Source organism: Hipposideros armiger, unplaced genomic scaffold, assembly GCF_001890085.2.
Source record: "Hipposideros armiger isolate ML-2016 unplaced genomic scaffold, ASM189008v1 scaffold_8, whole genome shotgun sequence".
Taxonomy (NCBI): Eukaryota; Metazoa; Chordata; class Mammalia; order Chiroptera; family Hipposideridae; genus Hipposideros; species Hipposideros armiger.
Genome location: NW_017731358.1, coordinates 4,323,795 through 4,334,368, shown reverse-complemented (window position 1 = coordinate 4,334,368; position 10,574 = coordinate 4,323,795). Strand labels below are relative to the sequence as shown.

The following is a 10,574-nucleotide window of genomic DNA, read 5'->3' as shown; positions in this document are numbered from 1 at the left end:
CTGAGCAGCAGGGCACCGGTTCGGATCCCACATGGGGGCCAGTGACGCTGTGCCCTCTACAGCTAAGATGGTGAACAACAGCTCGACCTAGAGCTGGGCTGCCATGAGTCGCCGACGACGGCATAGGCTGCAGCCCCTGCTGCAGTGGGCTGCCATAAGCTACCATGTGTGGCCAGCAGCCAGCGTGAGCAGCCAGCAGCTGGTGTGAGCTGCCAAGAGCTGCTGTGAGCGGCCATCCAGAGACCAGCAACCAATCTGCCTCACCCGGGAAAAGCACAATGATAATAACAACATGGGCCAGTGAAGCAGCGTCCTCCACAACTAGACTGAAGAACAAAACGACAGCAACTTGTCTGTTCCCCTTCCCCCGATTCCCCATTGCTGTTCCCCTCCCCCAATTCCCCAATAAAATCTTTAAAAAAAAAAAAGAAACTATAATTATAACTAGAAAAGGGAAGAAAAATAAACAAGTGCTACCAGCAGATCAGACATTTGGAGAAATTCCCGCAGATGGGATTAGAGGGGCAAAAAAAGAAAGGATAGAGCAACCCAGGGCAGTCGAGAGAAGAGCTGTCTTCAAGGCACCTGAGAAGCTCCACCTTCAGCAAATCCTAGAAGCAGACATGGGCCAAGGGCAATCATTGAGCATAATGTTATCTTGAAGGCTTAATCCTATGTTTGGAAATAACGTAAGTGGCACCTATAATAGCATAAAAAAATGGGGAGAAGGAGGTTTACAAGAGGGTCTATATGATTGACAAGTTCCTACATTTTACATTGAGGCAGTAAAATATTAACTCTAAATAAACTGTGAAAAGTTTAAAATGTATATTTAATCCCTAGAGCAGTCTTCAAAGTTTTTGGTCTCAAGGCCCCTTTACATTCCTAAAAATTATTGTGGTCCCCAAAGAGCTTTTGTGCACGTGTGTTATACCTATCAGTATTTACCATTTTAGAAATTTAAAGGGAGATATTTTAAAATATTTTTAATCATTTAAACATAACAATAATCCCACTATCTGTTAAAATAAGTGACATATTTTCATGAAAAAAAAAAATAACAACTTTCCAAAACAAAAACACTTAGTGAAAAGAGGCCTTATTATACATTTTACAAATCTTTTTTAATGATAGAAAACAGCTGGATTCTCATATCTACTTCTGCATTCAATCTATTGCAAAATATTGTTTTTGAAGTACATGAAGAAAATAACTGGCCTCCCACACTTCTATAATTAGATAAGGAAATAATAACTTACTACCACTGATCCACATATGAAAAAAATTACTATCATTCAGAAAATAACAGAATCATCAAAAAAAGGTGACATGGGCTATAAGAAACAGCAGTAGTTGCATAAGAACTATAAGAATTAAAGGAAACTTGAGAGACATTAAGACCCTGTTGCTCAAAAGCAGCAAAACTTTAATGACTTAAAATTATGTTTTCTTTTCTAAGAGTCCAATAATGTCACTTGGTTTTTCACTTAAACACACACACACAAATATATCTCACTACTGTAAATGCTATTTATAGGTTTAAAATTATTTTAAATTAAATTTATCGGGGAGACAATGGTTTGTAAAATTACATAGGTTTCAAGTGTACAATTGTAGAATACATCATCTGTATATCACATTGTGTGCTCACCACCCAGGTTTAAAAAAAATTTTTTTTTTTCAAGGAGGGCATGGATCACAATGGCCCATGCAGGGATCGAACCAGCAACCTTGGTGTTATTAGCACCACATTCTAACCAACTAAGCTAACCAGTCACCCCTTAAATTTTTATAACTAACTATAACCAACACGAAAATGTTAGTTATAATTACAGAAAAAATAAATTTTATAAACCTTGACAATTTAAAAATAATAATCCAACTAACAAAAAATTAGAAATGAAGTGAGAGAAATGGAAGAAAGAGTAAATGTGCCAATATCGTCTTTTTTTATTAACAGGAAGCAATAAGTAAACTGATATTAAATTGGAAACTTGGTCAAGAAATTGAGGTAGAAATATATCATTTAAAGTTGTAATGATAACCACTAGGGAAAACGAAAATAAGAAATCATTAGCAGTCACTGTCTCTGGGGAATGGGGGTGTAGACAGAGGGGAAGAAGGCTTTTTGGTTTCTATCATTCTCTACTGTTTGAAAAATTTTTTACTACAGGTAGGTAGTGCTTCTATCATAAAAATACTAACTTATTTTTTATTTTAAAAAAGTATTTAAATTGTGACATTATTTTAAAAGTAGAATGCTGACCTAGAGTTAGTAATCTGCTTACAACTCAACTTCATTTTGGCAGTGGATGGATTCACCAAAAGATACCTGTGTTTTGAAGCACGTTTTAAATGCATTGGATAAACAAAATAATTAAAGAGAGTGAAGTGTTTTATAAAATTAATGGCTGTCCATAAAATTTGTGTATCTTTTTGAAAAAAATAGAATTTGTTTTTGCTTTGTGCTGTCCTTTACTGATAATTGTCTAAAATTTAAAAAGTTACTTAAAATGCGACATGGCTTTCTGTTTTAAGTTAAATTCTATGAACATCTCATATGGGATTCATATGAGAGCCAATTTATCGTCTGGATCAGACATAACTATTTTTGGTGCAGGCAGGGTTGCTAGGCCACCACCGCCTCAAGTTCACCAGTAAGCACCTCAGTCCTGTTACTGCTGACAGGAACTACGGTGTCACTTACAAGCTATCTGCAGATTAGGAAAAGAACATTGTAGAATTTTTTACACAGACCAGTAGTTTTTACTCCACTCTCCTTTTCTCTTCTTTATGCCTGTTCATGTGAAAAATAAAACACAAAGGAAATGTAAATTCTCCTGAGCAGTGGTAATGACAAACATTATCCTATCAGAAAACCATCAAAGCTGAATAGGGGCTACCTCTAAAGATCTTCCATGCCTAGTTATTCAAAAGCACCACCACAGTCTTTTGATTCAGGTATTAAAACTCAAAGAAAAAAAAACCCAATTTTAAGAATCAGATCACATTATGCTTGATTATAATTTAAGAGAAAAAGAGCCACTGAACTGAATTATACTCAGGAATGTATATTTCTTTAAAACTTACTACAATTATTTGATATTATTGTTCTATGAATATAGAACTATCTAGCGTTTAAACTGTTATCCTTAAGAGATATATTTTGGTCAGAAAAAGTATAAAATGGATGAACAAATAAGCTAAAACTCAGTTAGCCAACCTGCTAGAAAGCCAGCGTGTTCAATCAGGCCAGGCCAGACTCTATGCACCAGGTAGGGGCACCCTAGGCTAATTATAAGAATAGTGCTTCAGAGTCAAGATTCTCCTTGCAAACCCCAACTGTTAAATGATGGCAGGGTCTGTATTTTTTTCTGTATCTGGCCATGGATGAAATGTACCCCAAGGTAGTAAGAAGCTTTAAAGACACCTAATCCAGTCATTCACAATTAGGCAGAATGTATTAGTCATTTGTTTGCTTTTCTACATCTTATGTTACAACATCTTAAAAATCTTGTTGGCCAAGGAGAGACTGACCCTCCCTGAGTTAACCAATTCTTAGAGCTAGCAAAGGGCTGACCCGGAGCATGCCTTTCATATGCAAACCAACCAATTCCTTGTCAATATTCCAAGCCACTCTCTTTATGGAACTCTCACGCACCCAGCCAACCTTTCCCCTGCCCGAAATCATCTCAGGACCAGGTACTACGCAACTAGAGACCACCCCCATAGCCCAAAGCCTTCCGGAACTATGAAAACTAGCCAATCCTAATCCGCCCTGCCCTGTTCTTCCCACAGAAAGTCCAGTAAAGGCTTTCCCCTCACTCCTGCTTCTGCCTCCTGGCCAGATCTTGATGCTTCCCGCCCCCCGTGGCCCTGTGTGGCATGGCACTGCCCCTTGTCTTGCAAAACGTAAGTAGTAAATTCTTCTTCCAATGGCACTGACCTCTTTGTGTCATCACTCAGTCATCCCCATAAATGAAAACCCTGTGGGTACAAATGAGACTGAATCCCACCTAATTCATCTCAGTGAAGAAGCACTTTCCTTCCAGGTTCTAGGACACCTTCACCCAAAAAAGGTCTCCATTTCACTTTGTACAAATATGCAGCATTTTCAGCCCCATGGTCATTTTGGGGATTGACCTCTTAGGTTAAATAACAAACAGGGCTGCAAAATGGAAAGGGGGAAAGACAAAGAAGCAAGAGCAGGAGAGGATGACAGTGCCCGCATGAAAGCCTCAGACTCCACCGAATCCTGAGAGCAACGTCTGTCTTCTCTTCTCTCCCAGGTTCTCATCAGCTTCGTTTCTTCTGCCACTTCCAAAAGTTACCACTGGTGGTTTTTACAGTGATGCTAAGAGCTTCAGCTTCGAGACCTTTCACTTGCATTGAGTCCCTTCCAAAGATTATACCAATTTTGTATTTGTAATTTGTAAGTTTTTTACTAAAGACGATCCCGAAAAATCATATAAGCTTCATGCACTACAAAAACTGCGGAGGGAGAGGGGGGTCATGGCCCCAGAAGCGAGCCCTCCTTTGTACCCAACCATTCTGGGCCCCAGTTTCCTAACCTGTTTAAAAGGATGGGCTACCAAGACAGTCTTGTCTTGAGTTCCCTTTTCTTTTCTCCTCAGTTGCATTCACTCCTCTACATACTAATAAAGCAATATGCTATTAGTTTGCAGGCAGCTGCCAAGGCTCACTTTGCATACTGGCTTTTTTAAAGATGCTAAAACAGGCCTGAAAATGCATAGCAAAAATACAAGTCAGTTCGTAACTGTACACTGGCTAATGAGGATGCAGAAAATAAGAGCAAAGCTTTTGCAATGAAGCCTGACACCAGTGCTCAAAATTATATTATAACCTAAAGATAGGATGTGCTAAAACCAACCCAGAGCTGTATTATGGGGTCATGGGTCATGGGCTTGGCTCTAGCTTGGCTCCACGACTCTTTGCATGTGTCTTTGAGCAACTCATTCACCTCTGGGCTTGTTTCTTGACCTTCTGAGGAAGGGGACTGGGCCAGAAGAGCTCTAAGAACCCCTTTATCTCTAAACGTGTTCACTTCTATTTCCCTCTCTTGCCAGTGCTACCTTCCTGTTCACCAGTGCCCCACAACATGACCAGACTCTTTCTTACTCACACGATGCCATACTAACCTAGGCCAGCTGCTGAAATGAGGAGAAGACAGGGAGAGAGCAAAGGAGGGGAGGACAGAGAAAGGAAAGGGAAGGCAGGAAGTCAGGCAATGTGAGGGCACGGTACAGGGTCACAGGTGGGTCGCACCCTGGAGGCCAATCTGGACACGCATCGTTCCACACCTGGGCCAGGTGCCAGGCTCTGATGGGGCACCCACTCCCTGGGTCTGCATCGGGATTTTTCCTAGGGTGATTAGCTCAGCCCAGCCAGATGTCAGCCCACTAACTTTCTAGAAAAGGGTCCTCACGGGCCTACTTCCGCTGGAGCTCAGGTCTCTGGAGGAAAGCTGAATGAAGAAAAAAAGAATACAAGCCACTCATACTAGCTAATCTGCAGGCTTTGGTGACAAGCTCACATGTCATCGCATGACACGGCTTCCCTTTAAATTTCTCTGAAGACCATCCAACACTGGGAGGAGGAAGAGAAAAGCCTCGGATTAGTTGGAGGCATTCTTTATTCCACAGTAATTGAGAGATTTCAGTTTTAATATCTCCAGCAGAGATCCTGGTAAGGACGGCACTCAATAAATACCTGGTAAGCGGAGCGGAATTTCCTTACTATTCCCAATGCTCCAAGTATTTGATCCAGCTGAACTTCAGATCTCACGCAGCATGTCTACGTGCCATCCCTTCCTGTCTCAGGCTCCCAGCTGTCTCCTGCCAGCTTAATCTCCCTGACCCACCATGTCTGCCGCAGTCCCCTCTGCCCACTGGCTGGCAGAGACAAGCATGGAATCGAAGGTCGTTAGCCCTCCAGTCACCTCCCTACGGCACAAGCTGCTCCTTAGCTTTCCAGTCCCATGTTCACAAACAACCTACTCTACTGGGTTTCAGGGTAAAATCTGCTTCATCCAATCACTGAACACACATTGTATTTAGTGCTTATCATGTGACAGGCACTGGGCCAGATCCTTCTGAATATGGCATAAAACCCCTGAAAATCAGGTACACTCCACCCATCCTACAGTTGTGAAAACAGACTGGGAGCCTTTGAGGAATTTGCCCAAGGGCCCAGCACATCTAGTGCACAGTCAGAATTTAGAACCCAGGTTCCCAGGTTCAAGTCCACCACCAAACCACACCCCACATCAGTGAAGTGTCTGAGAATAGAGGCACCTGGGGCAAGATTTGTACCTGCCACAAGTTCAGTCGGTCCTCAGACTCAGACACACACACACACACACACACACACACACACACACATACTACAGACCCATCTAGGCCTGGAAAGTATCCCATCCTTCTCAATGGACTGCCCATCAAGCAGGTTGTCCTAGACAATGTCCCACGTTCTGGTTTTGGCCACTGGAATCATTCTGGATTTGGGACTCTAGCCATAAGTCTTCTACCTGATTTTGCCGACCTGAGTCATACATTTATTTGCCAACTGAATCTTCTCATCATTTACATCACTATCTCATTGACCAAATGCATACTCCCTTAGTTTTATTATTAGCCAACATTTACTGAATGCTTACTGTGAGCCGAGCACTATACTAAATGTTTACATGAATTATCTCTTTTAATCTTTGTAATTCTCTAGGGTAGGTTTTATTATTGTAGCCATTTTACAGGTGAGAAGATGGCTTAGTGAGTAATTTTCCCAAGGTCACAAAATGTTAGAGCTAGTACATGAACCCAGGCAGCACATGTGCCCTTGACCATCACACCATTAACTCTCAGATCTACAGCCTCTTCTCAGCTGGTCCACTTATTACTGACCAGCACACACACACACACACACACACACACACACACACACCCCTACCCCATCTGGTCCCAGGAGTAGAAAAGCCAAACCAAGAATCCATTCCTCCACCTCTCCACCTAACTCGCAAGCATCCCCACTCTGGCCAGGTTTCTTGAGAGCTGATGGGGTTGGCGTAACACCCCCCAGCCTGTCTTCCTACTGGGCACTGCCTTCTTAATCCCATGTTCTTCAGGATCCAAAGTTCTTAGCAGAATTCTTGACGCCCAAGACGGGAGGAAAGGTAGACAAAGGTTCATGGGCTACTTCTGGAGGGTCAGCCACTCCCAGGGTTCAGCTTCAAACTTGTTAGCCACCCAACCTGCTGCCTGTCCCCCACACAGGCCTTGGATTTACCATTGGGTTGCTTCGCGCATACCATTGGGGCAGGAGGCATTAAGAGAAAGGATTAAAGCTTGGATCTTGGCAACAAACCTGCCTGGCTTTCCAGTGCCTCAGTTTTTCATCAGTCAGGCCAAAATAGTCATATCTACTTCAGAATATTGTCATGAAAATCAAATGAGGAAATGCATATTCAATGTTCCACACATGGTAAGTGCCCACCAATTGGTAGTTATTATCATTTTCTTACCCTCTCAGCCTGGGATGTGCTTCCTAACTTCACCCTTTGTTCTGCTCCCACCAATATTTTAAGATCTACCGCAGATAACGGCTGCCCCAATCCCCAGCGAGGTGAGTCAGTTATGTAGACCCAGCATTGACTAAGCATCTTCTAGGTGCTGAGCACTCATGGCAGGTATTGAGGATACAAAAATGAATAGGAAATGTCCCTGAACTTAAGGAGTTCACAGCCTTAAGGGAGACAGCAAAGAAACAGCTCATTTCAACACCACTTGGTAAGTGAGTGCTGGAGCGGGTGCAGGAGCAGGGGAGGTCCGTCAGATGTGAGGGCCTTGGGGGCCAAGATAAGGAGTTGGAACTAAATTGTGAAGGCAGTGAGAAGCCATTGAAAGACCCCAGGCGGAGGAGTCAAATGCACAGATTTATGCTTTAGAAAAGGATCACTTTAGTGGTGATGTGGAGAAAGAAGTTAGGGTATAAATAATCGAATCAAGAAATGGTACCTTGGACAAGACAGTGCAAGGGAGACAGAGAAAAGGGGATTGATTTCAAACATGTCTAGACAGTGACAAAGGCCTTGATGCTGAACATTGTCTAAATCCTTCAATGTTCGCAGACTGAGAGAAAGGGAGATGGTGAGGGAGGTGACACAGAGACCTTTGCACCCATCACATTTTAAAAATCAACTTTCTTAGGGCAGTTACGGCTGCCCTAAGAAATTTCACTTGCATTGTGATGATCTGTTACTTGTTCATTTGATTAGTCAACTAACATAACTTTTCCACTTAGATTCCAGGCACTATCTTGGAGGGTTCCAGTGACAAATCAGTGTAGTGAGAAGTATCAGCAAAGACCAACCTAAGGGACAGCTACAAGCACAGAGCCTGGGGAATGGTGAGCTTTGGCTGGACGGTGGGGCACAGAGAGGGTGATGGAAAGGACTCAAGCTGGATCAGACTGTGCAGGTGCTAAGCTAAAGAGTCCTAACAGTGGGTGGTCGACATGGGAGCCTCTGAAGGTTTTAAAAAGGGGAGAGTGCATCACAGCTGAGCCTTCACAGATCCTTCTCATAGAGATGGACCAAGGATGTCTTAGTTGTCTCTGTTTTTTAGAATCCCTGGGGACAAGGGCCTCAAACTTTCCATCTGGGTATTAAATGCACGCTTAACACAGCACCCATTATTTAGGAGGCAGTCCACAAGTATATGTTAAGTGCATAAACACTCATGTATAGTCTTACACACCCAAAGAAAATGCATGGGAAGTATGGTGAGACTGAGCAGGCTAAACAAAATGGAAGACCCCTAACAAATCAGGGTCTCTCTAGGGTCCTCAACCTCACTAAGAATGAGGCTACAGGCCTTTTCACTCAGGAGTGAAAAGCTCTGGGCAACAGTTTTTAAATATTTTTGAGGAGCTTCTCCAAGTCTCCAGTCGCTCATTTCTAAGCAGCCTGAATACACTCCCAGGGTGAGAAGTGAGGAGCAGGATACAGTCCCGGGCCTGCCGGGCAGAGGAGAGCAGCACCTTTTGCCGATCACGTACCACTGCCCACCATCATGCTGCATTTTTCACATGAACCCATGTACATGAAGAGGGGGTAACTAGCCAGTTTATATTCCCCCACTAACCGTGAACCCCATCTGCCTCACTGCCTTGTCATCCTTGGCTCAGGACTCCCGGGTTCCGGCCCGTGCTCTTGCTATTGTGTGAGGCCTTGAGTTGATTCTCTCCTCTCTTGGGGGGCTCATCCCCGTTATAGTGCCAGGCAACCCGCCTGCCCCTCTCCACAAAGCACAAGAGAAACCCAAAGGACAGGGAAAACGTCAAAGCTGAGTGATCATTAACCGGCAAAGACATTGGGAGCAAGCAGTTTCCTGATAAACACCTAAGTCCGTTTTTTTTTATTTTTTAAGGGATTAACTATCTATTTCTGGGAAGAGCCACTTCAATTCCATAGCTACATTGAACATTTACTATAACTAATAATCAACTGGAAGAAGATAAGGAAAACCCTGCAGACATCAGGGAACCCAGAAATGCACTTGGCTTCAGTATACATGAGTTTTGGGGAAATAAATTTTCCTTCTTACATTGGTTTGATTTAATATGAAAAGGAGTTCATATTATCTTAGGCCTCACTCTGACTATTCATGGAAAATCTCCTGGGGGGGGGGGAGAAGGCGGGGAGGAAGGAAGGGAGAGTATCCAGGATTCAAAATCTACGACAAATAGCAAAGAAGATTCTCTGCACACAGATGGTTAAGTGTTGGCTACAATATCTTCTCGATTAAGCTGGAATACCAAAATAAACTTCTGAGACAATCACTTCTAAAACAGTGTACGGTAACTCAGCGTCCTGTCCACTGAGCCCTTGCTCGCAGGCCTCCGCGGTTCTCTCTCAGACTCCCCAACACCCTCCAGGCCTACCTGCTGGGCTGCCTCATGGAAGAGTTCCTGCACCTGAGACATCTGGGCCATCTTCGTGGAAATGGGGGTCCTGGTGGTCTGGATGAGGAGACCCCTCTGGAAGGTAAATACCATCCTTGGTCAGATTGGCTCCTCCTTCCTCCTCTCCTGATCACCCATCATTCCTCTGTATCAGGCCCTGGCTGAGGAAGCACCCTCTTCTATCTCAACTGGAAACTCACCGCCATAACTCTTTGGTGCTCAGATAGATGCCACTCATCTTTCAGAGGCTCCTTGTGCTCAAATCGTGCTGTCCTAAAACCACAGCTCCCCCAGCTCTTTCTGTCTTCCCTGAGCTCTTTCAATCGGGGGGTGGAGGGCAGGGCGGGGAGAGGGTGTCAGAGCCAGCTGCCCAGCCGCCTAGCCCTTGAGGACGCAGTTTTCCACTCCTCTCCCATCCTGTGAACCTCTTTGTCCAGGGCAAGGGCACCATCGTTCACTAGAGCTGGGTGCAGGAGGGGAGGGAATGCAGACTGGACCATGAGCAGAGTGGGAGAAGGGTAGTTAGGAGGTTGTCTTGGGGGTCCTTCTCACGCAGGGCCAGAATGAGGGAGGGGAGTGGAGAGGGTGGTAAGAAA

The 10,574-nt window shown here is 43.8% G+C and overlaps 1 protein-coding gene across 1 annotated transcript in view; it reads right to left on the bottom strand.

Moving 5' to 3' along the window:
• LOC109387170 (solute carrier family 12 member 8-like) overlaps nucleotides 1-10,221 on the bottom strand; it is a 63,520-nt gene extending 53,299 nt beyond the window's left edge. The window contains exons 1-2 of the mRNA XM_019650903.1: nucleotides 10,179-10,221; nucleotides 9,958-10,053 (exon numbers count right to left, since the gene is read on the bottom strand). Coding sequence (XP_019506448.1) covers nucleotides 9,958-10,053; nucleotides 10,179-10,184 — 102 coding nt within the window. The 5' untranslated portion in view covers nucleotides 10,185-10,221. The remainder of the gene's footprint in view (nucleotides 1-9,957; nucleotides 10,054-10,178) is intronic.
• Nucleotides 10,222-10,574: the final 353 nt, after the last annotated feature.